This window comes from Alexandromys fortis, unplaced genomic scaffold (assembly GCF_014885135.2).
Source record: "Alexandromys fortis isolate MF-2015 unplaced genomic scaffold, M_Fortis_MF-2015_v1.1 scaffold_41, whole genome shotgun sequence".
NCBI lineage: Eukaryota > Metazoa > Chordata > Mammalia > Rodentia > Cricetidae > Alexandromys > Alexandromys fortis.
This window is the reverse complement of record NW_026067923.1, coordinates 88,963-105,360: the sequence shown is the minus strand read 5'-3', so window position 1 is coordinate 105,360 and position 16,398 is coordinate 88,963. Positions and strand designations below refer to the sequence as shown.

General features: G+C 44.0%; 1 protein-coding gene across 4 annotated transcripts in view; it reads left to right on the top strand.

Annotated features, from left to right (window-relative positions):
• Positions 1 to 16,398, top strand: part of Tnik (TRAF2 and NCK interacting kinase) — a 406,558-nt gene that overhangs the window by 377,568 nt on the left and 12,592 nt on the right. For all 4 annotated transcript variants that reach the window (XM_050142093.1, XM_050142094.1, XM_050142096.1 and 1 more), the window contains 5 exons: positions 7,543 to 7,707; positions 10,171 to 10,282; positions 11,044 to 11,214; positions 12,380 to 12,523; positions 14,654 to 14,788. In XM_050142093.1, the coding sequence (XP_049998050.1) occupies positions 7,543 to 7,707; positions 10,171 to 10,282; positions 11,044 to 11,214; positions 12,380 to 12,523; positions 14,654 to 14,788 (727 nt within the window). The remainder of the gene's footprint in view (positions 1 to 7,542; positions 7,708 to 10,170; positions 10,283 to 11,043; positions 11,215 to 12,379; positions 12,524 to 14,653; positions 14,789 to 16,398) is intronic.

Sequence of the window (16,398 nt, the reverse complement as noted above, 5' to 3'; positions counted from 1 at the left end):
CCAGTGCCAGGAACAGAAATGAAAGTCGTCTCTTGGTAGAGACGGTGGTTGTGTTAGCCTCTCCCCTGTGGATTCTCTCTTAAGTTTCATATAAAATGCTAAGTAGTTCCTAGAGACTGTGCTATCTTTGTAGCTCATTAAATTAACATTTGAAAAAAAACAGCAGCTGGGACTGGAGAACACAGAAACCAGCTAAGAGGTGTGCCTTCGCCGTTTGTTTTTAGCTTTGAATGCATGGATGTTGTGCCTGCATGTATGTTTGTGTAGCAGGTGCATGCATGTCTAATGTCTACAGAGGCCAGAAGAGGGCACTCGATCCCCTTTGCCTGCGCTTGCAGGCAGTTGTGAGTTACTATGTGGATGCCGGGACTGGAAATCCCCATTCTCTGGAAGAGCAGCCAGTGCTCTTAATGCTGAGCCGGCTCTCCAGCCCGTCAAAAGGGGTTGGTTTATTGAGTCTGGGAACATGATTTCATTCGATGGGAAGCACGTTCCCTTTCACGTGTCCTTCCACTGTGTTCCCTGAAGTGCCCCAAGCAATCAGAACCATCTTCTCTTTTCATTGCATGCAATTTTGAGAAGAAAGAATGGGAACTATCACCACATGTTTCCCTGCATCTGCTTTATCCTCTGGAGAACTTAATGAACAGGTTATGGAGATGGCCTGGTGGATAAAGTGATTGCTACACAAGTGTGAAGACAAACATTTGGATGCCCAGAATACAAAGTCATGTAGGTGTGACAGCCACTTGAAATGTCAGCACTCAGGAGTCAGAGAGGGAACCCCTGGGCAGGTGGATTATTTAGAGTAGCCAGAATTGGCAGGGCCTGGGCCGGGAGAGAGACTCTGCCACAACTACCAAAGAGGAGAGAAATCAAGAAAGGTACTCTGCATCAGTTTCACACACACACACACACACACACACACACACACACACACACACCTTCATAAATAAAACCATATGTTTTATAGGATGATTGACAACATGAAATGGACTACTTAGTAAATTTAGGTATTTGGTAAATGTTAACTATTTTACTTCACTTTCATCAACAACTCCAGTCTCCTCTCGCTTCTTATCACTTGCTCTTTCCTCTAAAGCACAAACAGACAACATGGTCATTCCCTCTCTCTGCAGATAGGAGAGGGCTAGGAAACTCCACTCAGAGACTTTGCTCTCCACATAGGCCAACGGCCTCCCGCTTTGGTGAGGAAGAAAGAAAGTGTAGTTTCGAGATGAATAAGGCCTTTGAAGTAAAATTGGCAGTGCAGCTGTAACTAGACGGCTAAATCGCACAGCAACTTGCTACAGTTTTATTTTATGCTGTGTCGAATCTTTCAAGTAGACTTTAAAGAATGCTTTCACGTATGCCCGTGATGAAGAATGGGTTTGGCTGGCAGCGCTGGCATTGTATGCTGCTGGTATATAAAGCTCCCAGCATCGTGAAGGGTTATTTTAGTACAGAGACAGAGGGTTCCTATCAGAGTTTTACAACACAAGAGAGTGTTCTAGAATGAGTCACTCTTTAGCTCCAAACAGAAACAGCCCAGTCCCTAACACGATTGAATCTTTACAACAGTCGGTGTCTCCAGGGAGACATTTAGAGCCGCGTATTCACGTCTGCTGCTGACCAACCCAACAATTCCATGTCATTCAAAGCACCCAACATTTGATGACCACAGCCACCAGCACCTTCAAAATCGTGTGCACCTGCAGCTTGTGTGAAGCTGTTCTGCTGAGGCGCCCTCAGACCATGAGTCCTCTCGGTTTCCAAATTCTACTTTGACCAAGTGTGGATTTTAGTGTTTGTTATTGTATGTGCACATGTGTGTGCATACATGTTGAGACCAAGGGACTACCTTGGGAGGTTTTCCCCAAGTGCCACCACATCTTTCTTTATTGAAACAAGGTCTCTCACTGGCCTGGGGCTCACCAAAAAAGCTAAGCTGTCTGGCCAGCAAGCCCAGAGGCCACCTATCTCTTTTTTCCAAACTCTGGAATTACATTAGTCTTGGGGATTAAACTCCAGTCTTCGGGCTTGCAAGACTAGCACCTTATCATCTAAGCCATCTCCTCAGCCTCTCAGCCCCAAAGTGTGGGGTCTTAAAAAAAAACAAACCATATTAACCAAGATGAGAGAGAGAGGGAGAGAGGGAGCGAGCCCATGTGGAGGTGGTTTGTGTGGTTATGGAGAACAAAATCTAATGGCTCCTATACATGAGGCAGTGTAACTCCCAGTGCGAAGTGGGTAAAGATGAGATAAGATGTCCCAACTCACGCACTGAGCAGAGACCGGGAGTAGGCACATCATGAGCTGTGGAAACAACTCGGTAAATCCAAAACATTTACCACACAAGCATGAGGACCTGAGTCTGAAACCCCAGACCCCATGGCAAAGCAGAATTGACAGTGTGCATGGGTAATCGCAGTGCTTTTATGGTGAAATACAAGGCAGAGCCAGGAGAACCCCAGAGGCTTCTGTTCAGCTACCATGAACGACACAGCACTCACCAGCAAGAGACTGCCTAATTAGGCTGGAAGGTGAGGACCAGCTCCCAAGGTGTGCTTTGACCTCTGTAGTCACACCATGCACATGGGCCCACATTTACAAATACACACACATGTCACACACAGCATTTATTTTTAACAATTTTTTCTTCTTCTGCCTTTTGTTCTATTATGGTTTCTCATGGTTCCTATTGACATAATTTGGAAATAATAATCTACCTATCAACTCTACCAATTCAAAGCTTCGTCTCCTTGATTCTTAGAAACAATGTGACAGACATACCCAGAAATAATGTTTAATCTGGGTACCTTGTGGCTCAGTTAAGTTGATGCATAACAATGTGACAGACATACCCAGAAATAATGTTTAATCTGGGTACCTTGTGGCTCAGTTAAGTTGATGCATAAAATTAACCATCAAATAAGCCTTAGGATTAAAAAAACCACTAAAAATGCATATATTTAAAATATTAAATAAATTCAGGTTAAAGTAAAACAAACTTTCCAAGTTTAAATTTTATGTTATTATGCCACAATTTAGCTTATAGGGTACTGTAAGTTCACTTCCACAGGGTGACTCACTCAGTTCATTCTTGTGTGAGTAGAAGAAAAAGTTCTAGAAGACTCTATTGGCCAGCTTCCTGTGATTCTGTCATGTATAAAGTGCCCCTGTGGTGCACACCCTTGCTACTGTCTTTCCCCTGTCTCACCTTACACTTCATAGCACCATTTTCTACTCTGCTAGAGTGAGCCGCATCAGCTCTTGCCAGCCATCTTGTCTACGGGGGCCTATCTCGTGGAAGTGCTATCCTGCTTTTCCTCTTCCCATTCTATTCTGACTCGACTTTCCCTTCTGGAAGCCTTTCCTGGAACCCAGTGGACCTCTCTCTGTAGCACTTTCCTGAAGCTATCTTTGCCCTCTCCATTATGGGTCCACCTATCCAGCTGAATGAGAGCACTAGCTAGTGCCACACAGCTTCTTTTTCTGATAAATAAAAAAGAAAGAACACACTTTTACAGAGTTCAGGAGGACAGCCAGAGGCACTGAAGGTAGCACACAAAGAAAGAAGACATTCCAAAGCTATTTATATGCATATTCCATGGAAGACACAGCTAGTGAGCTACCTGGGTAGGGGTGGAGCCTGAAGCTTAGACACAAGGGCTTAGGCGGATACCGTGAACGCTCTGCTGTGGGCATCTCCTGCTCCCACCTTTGCTTGTCTCCCCTCTTCCCCGTTCTCTCTCCTCAGAGCTGCTTTCTTCCCCTCCATATTCTTGTGTTCCCTTCTCTTCTCAGTCCATTACAAGATCCTCACCATAGCCCAGGTTGTCTGCTGCCCAACACTGGTATCGGGAACTTGGTCCTTCTTGTCCCAGGTTTCCACCCCTGGTTCCATAACCTATCAGAGTAGAGCTCTCATGGTGCAGTAGTGCAAACCAGACCTGCTGGACTCCACCACCACACAGCCTAGGCTGAAAGCCATGAGGAAAGTTCATTGGCGCTCTTGCCCTGTACTTTTTCCATCCATAAGGTGGGGCTAATGAAAACTTGCCCACAGTGCTCCTATGAGGACTCAATGGCACACAGTGCAGAGTGTTTAGCACAGTACCTGGCTTTTGCTGGAATACAGAGCATATTTATGCTTGTCCTTCTGGGAATGGTGAGGCTATCAAAACCAAAGAGGTTGAGATTCTCTTAATAAGGTTCAGTTCCTTTGTGTTCCCAGGGGAGCACAGCACACAGAAGGCGTTTCATGAGAGGATGCTGGTTGGCTGAACCAAGGAATGATGACTCACAAGTGGGTAGATTCAAGGGTCATTGCTCCAGGCTTTTCAATCTCTGAGAGACGTCCCTAGCTAGCCCTTCAAGTCTTTCTTTAATAACCGGTGTTGCTTCATCAGTTTCAAGACCTGGGAGAAAATGCCACTGATAGAAGAGAAACTGAGAAATTATCAAGTGACAAAGTGTGATTTATGCTTTGGGGAAGTTGGGGGGAAATGTCAAAAGGCTTTTCAGTACTGAATGGAAGTTGGAAGGAGGGAAAAGCTGTTAAGCCAGCATAAAAAGCAAGGACACTAAGATGGATGAGAGGTGAACTCCCAAAATGTCGCTTAGAAGATGAAATGTTCATCTCTGACAATATGCACCCTTGCGGCTCCCAATGAACACTGTGACAAAATGAAATGAGAAAAGGACCCTCGCTGAGGCAGTTTGTAGTTCAGGAAAGAGATGACACCAAGCTTTCTGGTCATTTCTCAAGCTTCTTTCCTTATAGACGAATCACACTCTTTTGCAATCTTGGGAGTCTGTTCTATCTCAGACACACCAAAGAAGTGGCTACTAGTGTTTGCTGACAGAAGCAAGTACAGGCTAGAAACCGTACACTGCGCACTGTGCAAAGTCTGGAAAAGTCAAGCGTGGTTGCTTTTTATTTTCCACTCTGACCAAGTGTCTGAGCAAAGTTGCTTAAGGAAAAAAGGTTTGTTTGGCTCAGGGTATGAGGGAATACAGTGTACCCCAGCAGGGAAGGCATAGCAGCAGGTGGCTTGGTACATGACGCCCACTGTCAGGAAACAGAGTAGGGGTGTTCATCAGGCTTACTGAGTCTGGTCCTTCAGGACACGCTAAGGGTAGGCTTTCCCTCCTCAGTCAAAGTTCTCTGGAAACACCCTCCCAGACCCTCCCAGAGATGAGTCTCCTGGGTGACCCCAAATCTAGTCGGGTTGATGATGATACAAAACACTGAACCAATGAAGTGGCCAAAGAAGTGGCATGCATTCTTGCCAATACCAACCCCAGAGGTTGTCATGTTCCCAGCTGTTCCGTGTTAAGCAAACCATTTCATATTTTGTAGGCATTCAGCAGTGCTGAGCTAAGAGGTGGGGAAGGCAGAGAGACAGGGGTGTGTGAGAGGAGGGGTAAGAAAATCATTGCTGGAGTTTGCCCTGGGATTCTTAGTGAACTAGTTAGATACAAAATATGAAGTCAAGAACTATATATAATAAAGGGCATAGTTAGTAATAGGGGCAACCTGCCAAACAGGAGATATTCCGTGCTGTGTTTATATCTAGAACATATCAGGAACTCAGAAACCTCAATAGAAAAATAATTTGTAAATGGTCAAGTTGAAAGAACAAACATGCGTGAATGGCCACCAGACACACAAAAAGATATTCAAAATCATGGGTCATCAAGAGGATTGAAATCAAAACCAAAATAAAAATCAAAGACTAAATTAGAATGGCGGCTATCCAAAAAACTGAGAGTAGCGTGGTCCAGCAAGGAAGTGGAGAAAGGGACCCTGTGTCCCTGTGTTCTTGGTGTGATGTCAACTAAAATAGAGCTGCCATGTGACCCAGCAGTCCCACCACTGGGGGACATTCCCAAGGAAATGACATCAACATGTCAAGAGCCATCTGCATTCCTATCTTAACACACACCTTCCAGAAAGTGGAAACCACCTAAGCATCCATCACCTTGGAAACTGACAAGGAAGCTGTGGTCTGTACACAAAACATGAAGCTGTTTAGCCATAAAGAAGAAAGAAATGCTGTTATTTATGACATGATAGATGATGGTATTGGGGATCATTATATAAATGGAGTAGTATAACATGATCACTCTCATATCTGAAAACCAAAGCAATGATCTCATACAAGCTGAGAACAAAAAGGTCCACCAGAGACTGGGGGAGCAGAGAGTTAGGGACATGAAGAATGGTTGATCCGTGAGTGCTAAGTTACACTTAGGTAGGAGAAAGGGGGTTCCAAAGCTAGCCAATTGGATGCACTGGCTTTAGGGGTTTTCTTTTAATCCTCTGTGTTCCCTGGGTTTAGGGAGGAGACTGATCTCTGGAGGAGTGGTTTGAAAACATTTAAATCACGAGCTCCTATCAATAACAATTTTAGAGCATTTTCATAAACCTGTACAGAGTTCTGTCCCACCACATCCATATATGCATTATAAAACACCTTTAAAAGATTCTTTTTGTTTTTAACCCTGTGTACGTGTGTGGGTATGTGCCCATGAGTGTAGGTGCCCACAGAGTCCAGATGACGTTGGATTCCCTCCAGCTAGAGTTACAAACAATTGTGAGTCACCCAGAGTGGTGCTGGGAACTGAACGTGGGTCATTTGCAAGAGCAGGGTGCACTCTTAACCCCTGAGCCCTCTTTCCAGCTCCACATTATGATTTATCTTGAAAGGATGCTTAAAAGGAATGCTGTAAACAGTGCTTCAAGTCCCTGTCCTGCCGTGGTGACTCTCTCTCTCTCTCTCTCTCTCTCTCTCTCTCTCTCTCTCTCTCTCTCTCTCTCTCTCTCTCTTTCTCTCTCTTGCCTACATCACAAGGTACAACAGTTGTTTGCTGAAAGAGTAGACACTAACAAAGAGGAGAACAGAACTCTCTGTTTTCAAATGATCTGCTAGGTCATTTCAGTGATTTGGGACTCCGGTCAGACCTGATTAATCATTGCTTTGACTTTATGAATGGCAAAGAACTCTGTGAGTTGAGTAAATAGCATCTCTGCATTTTCTTGAAATACAGGCTCTTTTATTGGGAGAGGATATTGGTATCATTTTGCTCCAATGCTTTTTGTCAGCCGAATTTGACAATTATTTCTATATAATCTGGCACTATGGTCTGTAAACTCAGTTATCTGGTGCTACTCAGACACATGCTCACATGCTAACAGAAGAGAAACTTGGCAGGTCTGACCCTGACTTTGCCCTCTTTCTTGTGTCATCCCTCCTACAGTAACATAAGTCCTGAAAATTGGTCCAGTTACTAAATATTAACAATGTTTAATGTCTTTATTTTCTTAGACAAAGTAGAAATTTCAATGTTGCCGTCCTATACTCCCCAGTAAAGCAATGTGGAGTCCATTGCATCTGTGGGGAGGTGTTGATCTTTGTACCATCTTATTTTCCCAGTAGATCAGTTTGGAGCCTGTTGCATCTATGATTTGCGGAGTGATGTCATCCTTTGGTTTGTTCCCTCTGTCTAATGGCTTCTGTGTGTTGCACCCCTCAGACGGCTGAAGAGAAGAAGAGATCTGGGCACAGTGACAGTAATGGCTTCGCAGGTCACATCAACCTCCCTGACCTAGTGCAGCAGAGCCACTCCCCAGCCGGGACTCCCACCGAGGGACTGGGTCGTGTCTCCACCCATTCCCAGGAGATGGACTCTGGAACTGAAGTAGGTGCCAGGCAGTAGCCATGAAAATTCTGTTCTCCTCCATGAGGTTCTGCACATTGATGTAGTTAAGACTGCCACCACCTTGTCAGTCTCTGGAATGTGTTCATTTGGTTTCTGCTATAACTGCTTATGCTAATACTCCGAGAAACCACATAAATACAGCTACAGAAAGTCCTTACGTATCTTCTGGACTGATTCTGTGTTATGTGTTGAAACCTAGAGACATTAAATGACTTGTCCAGGACACACAGATAGTTACAACAGTGCTTCTGCCAGAACTTGGGCCTCCTGCATCACAAGCCAGCAGGAGAATCTATAGACTAGTGAGATTTCAAAGCCAATAGTTTGGGCTCATATTTCCATTAATTTAGTCAACCTAAGCTTGACTTGAATAAAGTATAGTTGAAATGGTTTATGGAATATAGGCCCCTACTGTTAAATAAATGTTCAAGAGATTGGTTCTTTCTCCAAGTTGCAGCAGGAAGATGAAATCAGACATCGTTCCTACGTGGAAGCAGTCCTAGGAGAGCGTGAGTGAGCACAGATGGTTCTTAGCGCTGGATGAGTTCAAGGCTGGGCCGTGTGTTTCCTGGCAGTCCTGTGACTCACACAGAAGCCCCTCAGTGTTCTTCTAGAGTGTGTTTGCTGTTGATTTTGACATTACCCACACATTGAATTTCTATGATAAGCATATTCTTAGCATGCCCCAAGGGCAAAAGCTCATGAGTATCTTCAAAAGCACAGCATCCTGTTGCAACTTCAGGCAGTGCAGGCAGCCATTTTCACCTCAAGTCCTATTGGTACCAAGGAGGGCCCCATAGAACAGGCTCCTGCAGAATAGGACTTTGGTCCAAATGTTGCTGCTCTCCCAGCTCCAAGAGGAAATGTTCTTACCTGTTTCACCATCTCCTTTCTGGACTCCTAAAGATGAAAAAGAAAACATATTCAAAACACTGCCTCTGGGAAGGGCTGTGTTGTGGGGGGAGGATGAAAGAAATTTGATTCTAAGGGACAGAGGGAAAACCTTGAAGGGAATCAGATTGGATTTTTGTGAGTTAGGAAATCAAATTGGATATTTGCAAGTTGGTCCTTAGATAATTATGGCTTAGGAATGTTCATTTATTTTTAAATAAAAATCTGATGACAAAACTAAAAATGTATGCCTAAAATACAAATACCCACAAGGGTTTTTAGGATGTTGAATACGGGTATGTTTGTGACATAAAGAAATGCATGGGGAGCTTGGGAGATGGCTCTGTTGGTAATGGGCCTGACTCACAAGCATGAAGACCTGATTCTGATCCCCAGAATGTATGTAAAGGTGGTGGTGGTGGTGGCTGTACCCAGCACACAGGTGGGGGAAGGCAGAAACCGGCTCAGTTGGCCAGACAATCAAGCCACATGGATGAGCTCTGAGTTCAGTCAAAGACTATCTCAGCAAAATGAGCTAGATAAGCAATCAAGGTCACCTGACAGGGACCTCTGACTCCCCCCACATGTACACATGTGAACATCATACACACATAAACCACACACACACACACACACACACACACACACACACACACAAAATGGTACTGTAGAAGGAAAGATGAGAGCAAACAAAATAGGCAAATAGTTATACTCTTTTGACAAATTCAATTGCATCATGACACCAAATGCTAATATTGAATATATTATTCCCTAATCTAGTTCTGACTTCATGCCTTTAGCCTAAGCCTTTAAGACTTAGTTAAAGTAAGCTCTCATATTACATACAAACCCAGTGGCTGCATGAAGTCCCCCACGTAAACCATGTGGCCTAAGAATTTTCTTAAGCTACCAAGGACATAAAACATCAATCCCCGAATAAATTATCTCTGATTAAAGAATTTAAAGCTGTTAGAGCTGATTCAAGTCAGCAAGAATGGAAGGGTCCAAAGGCCTCCTTCTAAGGGGGAATCTCATAGGCTGACTGTTGCTGTATCCAGGCTGACTGTCCTGGGAAGGAGTGTTGATGTGGCAACATGTTCCAGGATGAGCGTTGCTGTAGCAACGTCTCTTAGATTTTGCTTTTTTTCTTAAGCCCATTTGGTCAATACATGATGAGTTTTGACTTACAAGTGGAGATAAATTGTCAGTAATGATCAATGACAGGAGCACAGATATTAAGGTGCCACCTGCTATCCAACTGTAATTTTCTTTCTGCAACACTTATGGTCTGATCACAGATGAAGCCCTGTGCTCGCACACGCACGCACACATGCGCACGCACACACACACACACACACACACACACACACACACACACACACAGTGTCTGGAGAGTAACCAGAACTGGGAGAAACTGGACAGAGGCCCACACTTTGCCTAGAGAGGGACCAGACAGCAGAGGAGTCTGTAGTCAGTGTCTAGGCTGAACAAAGCAATGCCAGCTCCCACTGTTCCTGCTGCACTGACTTCTCCTTCTTGCTTTTTGATCAGTATGGCATGGGAAGCAGCACCAAAGCCTCCTTCACCCCCTTCGTGGACCCCAGAGTGTACCAGACATCGCCCACGGATGAAGATGAGGAAGATGATGAGTCCTCCGCTACTGGTAAGCGAGCTGGCCCTAGAGTTTTACAGATAGGTTTCCTTCCTGTACAACCCAGGGACGAGACCCACCAACTCAGCTTACACCACTTATTCCTGATGCCCAGTCTCTGGACAAAGATACTTTAAAATGTATTACTTGGTGGAACTCCTAAAGCAAATTACTTTCTCCCCAGAACCTGACTTTTTTTTTTTTTCTGTTTCTGGAAGAAACCCAGAGGTATCCCGGGATGCTAGGAAAAGCCACCCCGCAGCGATCTCCAAACACACCGCATTTTTCTCAAAAACAGTTTCTGGGTATAATGCTATGCTCGAAGCAGTGTGGTACTGAACACTCCATACATGTGTGTTGAGCTGTGCTGAGTTCCAGGCGGGCACTTCCATTGCAAATCTGGCTAACAGAGAGGATGGCCTTGCTTCTTTGCCTTCTGCAAGTAACTAATCATTGAAGTCAGCTTCTATAGAATCTCAAGCAGGAACTGTTCCTTGTTTGTAATTACAGGAATGGCATATTTGGCTCTATGAGATTAATATTAATTTTCTACACCATCTAAAGGAGTGTCTATAAGCAAGCCTGTTTTGCTAATGAATAAAATACTGCTTCTGTGAATAACATGCTTTATTTTATCCTACTATAACAAGTATAAAATAGGTTCCTGGTTTTTGTGCCTTTACTATAATAGGCCCCCAGCCAAGCCCTCCCTTCATACTTGCATCGGCTGTCTGTGAAGATGCTATTGACTTCTCTGATTCTTTCTCTCAAAGCCCTCTTTACTAGTGAACTTCTTAGGCAAGAACAAGCTAAACTCAATGAAGCGAGGAAGATTTCCGTGGTAAATGTGAACCCAACGAACATTCGCCCTCACAGTGACACGCCTGAAATCAGAAAATACAAGAAACGCTTCAATTCCGAAATACTTTGTGCAGCTCTGTGGGGTACGTTGGTGGTTTGTTTGTTTGTTTGTTTCCACACTCATTAATCAAGTTACCTTAAAGTATTAAAAAAAAAACTATGGCTTTTGTCTTCAGAAAGCACTAGGAGAATCATAGGTGTTAGGGCTGATGTGGGGCTGCCTCAGGAGTGAGCAAAAGTGTGTGTGCGTGTGTGTGTGTGCTTGTATGTGTGTAACTTGTACTCCAGATAGCATGTAGAGTGGTGAGCAAATATCAGCCACAGAACCAGCCACCACTGAATACTCAACCACTGTGTGTCTAGCGCTGTGCATGCCGCCCCGCATCCCATCCTACCTCTGTGATCCCATATCGTATCCTGCTAGGTCTGTAAGGGCACCACATCCTTTTCACAGCTGAAAAGCAAGCCCAGCGTATTTTAGGGACTTGCCCAAGGCACTGAGTCAACAGTAATTGGGTAAAACCCGAAAAGAGCAGCAGTGATGGGAACACTGCAGAGTGGAAACATCAGTATGAAGCTCTCATTGAGTAGATCGGAAGATGTGAGCTGGGTTCAAACTTAGCATAGGTGTGGGGACATTTATCAAAGTCTTGGCCTATATTACTATATTACTTAAAGCATCATAGGAAGATCAGGATGTGGTCCGGCTGACCCCATCTGCATTGCTAGGCTTTGACTGGACATCATAATTTCCTAAGGCTAGAGGTATCTGCCATGTGAGCAGGGATAAATATGGAAGCCTAGGAATTGTTCCATGAGAGGCATGATGACTCTGCAGTAGGAAGATGAGATCTGGAGAACAAAATAACTGCGTTTAACATAGTAGATAGGAACGTTTTCAGAACTTAGATATGCACCAAGAGATGATAGAGAGTCAGGGCACAGTGAATCTTCCTTACACAGTTCTGCCTAAGGCCCCTTGGCAAGTATTCTCTGAGCTAAGCACTCAATGGATACCTGTGGTGTATTGCTGCTTCCGCTTTCAAAAGTAAAATTGTAATTCTGTCACTAGAGGAACAATGATGGAATTGGAGAGCTGGAGCTTCTGCCTCTACACTGTCTACCACAGCACCTACTTGCTCATTTGTTTACGTAGGCATGAAGCAGTTTTCTCGACTTCATAGGGATCCAGGTAAAACTGGTTAAGGCCCTTAAAGACTCAGTCCTGTGGGCATCTTAAATTCACAGGTGTAAACCTTCTGGTGGGAACTGAAAATGGCCTGATGCTCTTGGACAGAAGTGGCCAAGGCAAAGTCTACAATCTGATCAACCGGAGGCGCTTCCAGCAGATGGATGTGCTAGAAGGGCTAAATGTCCTGGTGACGATATCAGGTATGTTGCTAAGCTGACCTGACCCCCAGGGGTGCATCATGGTCTCTGAAGAAGCCCTGGCCAGCAAACCACATGAGATGTGCCAGGCTGTAGCTGGGGAGATCACACATGCATTTTGTAATGCTGGAGGGGCTGGCCCCACCAGAAGCTTACCTGTATGTTAAACCCGAGGGAGGCAGACCCGACCACAGAAACTGTGTGTCTTGGCTTTTGCTGCCCTTACAACTCAGCAAGACTCTTATTGAGCTGTCTGCCCTGCAGTTCCTGTCATACCAATTGCCAAATGAAGGGTTCTGGGAGGGGAATTACTAAGTAGAAGCCTCTCTTTTCTCAAAATGTCTTCATATAATCCACTGATAATTTGAGGATGGTTATACTACTGGGTAGCCAATTCTAGAGAGAAGATAGTGGGCACATGCTCATTGGTACATTTTTACGACATCAATAGCTTTCTTAAGTGGAAAGACCCTGTTAGACAAGTAAGCCTCATTACTAACAAGTGAAAAGTACAATTGGAGTCTATGATTGTTGATAAGGTGTTTCATTCTTCCTGATGGTGGTTGAAAGACTTGAACTAATCACCCTCCTCTCTTTTTATTTCATCAGCTATGGAATCAACAGTACTACTTGTGTGTTAGAACCACCTAGAAGCTGTGAAAACCCAATCTGCCCCCCATAGACCAGGGTCAGAATCTCTGGGATAAGGTGTAGGCATTCAGTATTGATGGCTCTGACACTTCCCATCACACAACCTAGTATATGAGCTTTAGTCTTCATCTTTATTATGCAAGGAAGACCACATAGGGCTTCTGGGTTCAACCTTAAAGACGAAAGCTAACTCTTCAGGTGTGCTTGTGGCTTATGTCTCTGGGCACATAATCCCCTCTTTGCTTTACAACTGTACTGAGTGTTTAGAATCTTGCCATTGCAAATAAAGATTAACCAAGTAAATTGTTCTTATACTATGATTTGAGCTGAGTTCTATGTGGCCTTTGTTTCTGGCTAATTGCTTTCGTTATTACTACACTCCCAAATCAAAACTGAAACCATGCATCTGTCTGCCATCTATCCAAAGTGGAAATGCTACCAGAAAATTCACATTCAGGCTCCATTTCTCTGGTAATAACAAGTCTTTGTCCTTCAGTGTAGAACTATTACTTCTTATCATAGAGACAGAGGGAGAAAAGATAATAAAAATAAGAATGGGGATTCTTGAACTCTTTAGGTCCTCTGTCAACATCAGGGAGGGATGCTCTAATGGACGCTCTTCTCCTAGTGCCTATCCCATCTGTAGGACATAAAACCTCTCTAAGGAAACAGGAAATAAGGGAGAAATAAAACACACAAGCCTAAATTTCTCACTAATAAAGAGCCATAAAAATGTGTGTCTTCTCTCTGGTGCTCAAATAACCCAGTGGAATGGATTCATTCTGCTCCCCATAAATCTTCCATGCCATCGAGTTGTTTTATCATCCTGAGAATGTGCTGAATCTCTTTACCAAAGGGAACTTTGAACCTTCTCTTGAATTCCAAGTCCACATCTTTGTTTTCTTCTTCTGTGTTTTTATTTAATATTTCTTTTGGTGACCTCAACACCATAACTTTGTCCAGTATCATCCTTTGAACCCAAATTGCTTTACTGAATTTGTTCCTCTTTCTTCTGTTAAATTCCTTTGTCTTACCAGTTACATAAAACTTTTACCAGGTGTCTGATGTGACAGAGGAGGTGGAAAGAGGGGAGAGAAAATTAGAGGAGATAAGACACACATAAGTAGACTAAAATGCCCATTTGTTAACATGCCTTCGTGAGATCAAGTCTAGAAGGTTCTGGAACTCTGTTTATAGACTTAGAACTTACCATGTTCAGCAGACTTGGGAAGAGAGAGTAAGAGAAGCTTTCTAAAATAAGAAATTGTTTGAAGGTAAGAAGCTCAATGGGTGGGTTTTGACTCAAACAACAGGATAAGCTGTTACAAGTCCGGACAGAGGTAACAGTGAGGAAGAGCAGGACACTGGCTATTCTGCCCCCACAGAGACAGCAGCAGCAACAATGTAGACAACAATGCAGGTGAGGGAAGAAGGGGAAAGGCTACCACAGTCCTTGAATTTCAAACTCCGCTATCTCAACAGGAAAGAAGAATAAGCTGCGTGTTTACTATCTTTCGTGGCTAAGAAACAGAATACTGCACAATGACCCGGAAGTGGAAAAGAAGCAGGGCTGGATCACAGTCGGGGACCTGGAAGGCTGTATCCATTACAAAGTTGGTAAGTCTCAGTTTGGCAGAATGAGCATCCCAAGTGTTGGGTTCAATGTTTTCAGTGTTTCCTATCTGCTGCTGATGCTGTGTGTGCCACCAGTTTAAAATGTAGCTGGACCCAAAGGGGACTTACATTATTCCCCCAAAAGTCAGATTAATGAAACTCAGAGAATGCCTTTAGAAAAATAAAACTCCAGGCTTCAGTTTGAATATTTATAAGTGCTTCTTCCAAACTTCCCTGAAATGACAATAAAAAATTTAAAAATGCAATAAGCCCCCAAGGTTGATCGGATCAAAGGAAGAGAAACCAGCAAATAAGAGACGGTCATAAAACTGGCCCAAAGTAGCTGTGTGACTGGGGTCAGAGCGAGCACATTGGGGTTGCGGTATTCTCAATCTACAGTAAGAAGATTATGAAAATTACCAATCTGTGCCCCAGAGCCCAGAAAGATCAGAGACCCAGGGAAGATCACAGGATAGAGGTGCATAACAAGAGTTAAAAATACAGTTGCTGAAAAGTTGAGAGTCTTAAGAGCCCGGCACCTCCCCGCACAGGCAGGCCACTGTCCTCAGCCCTGCAGCAAAAGGGAAGAGTTTGCAAAGTCAGTGTGATGCTAAAAATACTTGTGAGGGCACACATGTGCACCTACACCACACACACACATACACACATGTGCACGAGCCTTACACATTGAGCTTCCAAAATGCTGGCAGTGTGTTTATACTCCAAGAAAGAGTTTGAAAATTTTGTCTTGAAAAAAATTAAATGCACAGATACTAACTTTAGAATCCTGGGAGAAAATTTTTGTCCCTTCCTTCTCTAACGTGGCTGCTGACAGTTGATGAACCCGCCTCAGCCAGAGACTAGACAGGTGGATCTCACATTCAGGAAGCAGTAACAAACAGTAAAATGAGAAAGGAGGAAAGGAAGGAAGAAACTGTATTTTACAGAGATTTTGGGGTAAGTGTTTCTAAATAAAGAATAGGAGTGTTTTAAAGGTGGAGGTTAATGAAAGAGGAAAAAAACCTTAGCAGAAATAAAAATAATATAAACATGTAAAGATGAGATGAAGAATTTGCCTGTGAAGTAGAACTAAAGCAAATGGTGTGACCTGCACAGCTTTAGTGGTAACCTGACTGGGTGACTGGGGGTAAAGACAGCAGACACTCATACAATCTGCCGCATGGTGACGGTGACAGAGAAGCACCAGCATCCATGAAACCCAGAGGATTTCCCTTCTATGTCTCTTCTAAATCTCAGTCTAGGGAGTCAGATTATTGTATAGAGCCCAGGGAGGAGGCAGAGCTGATGTGTACAGGGGAATACGGAAGCAGACTTCTCTGTAGGCTCTGTGGGGAAGCATTCCTGGGTGATAGCCATCCTAGGAAAGGAAGCCATCCACCTTCTCTGCACACGCTGCTATCAGAATGCACAAAGGGACCAGGGAAGGCTTTGCAGTTTCCCCGAGCCTGACCTGAGGAAGGCTTTGCAATTCCCATGAGTCTAAGGCATTGAGGTCTTGGACATGGCTGTGCCTATGTGAACAGTACTATTCACTAAGGACTTCACCCTCTCCCTAGAGGGCCTAGAGAGAAGACTCTGGAGGTTTGAACACT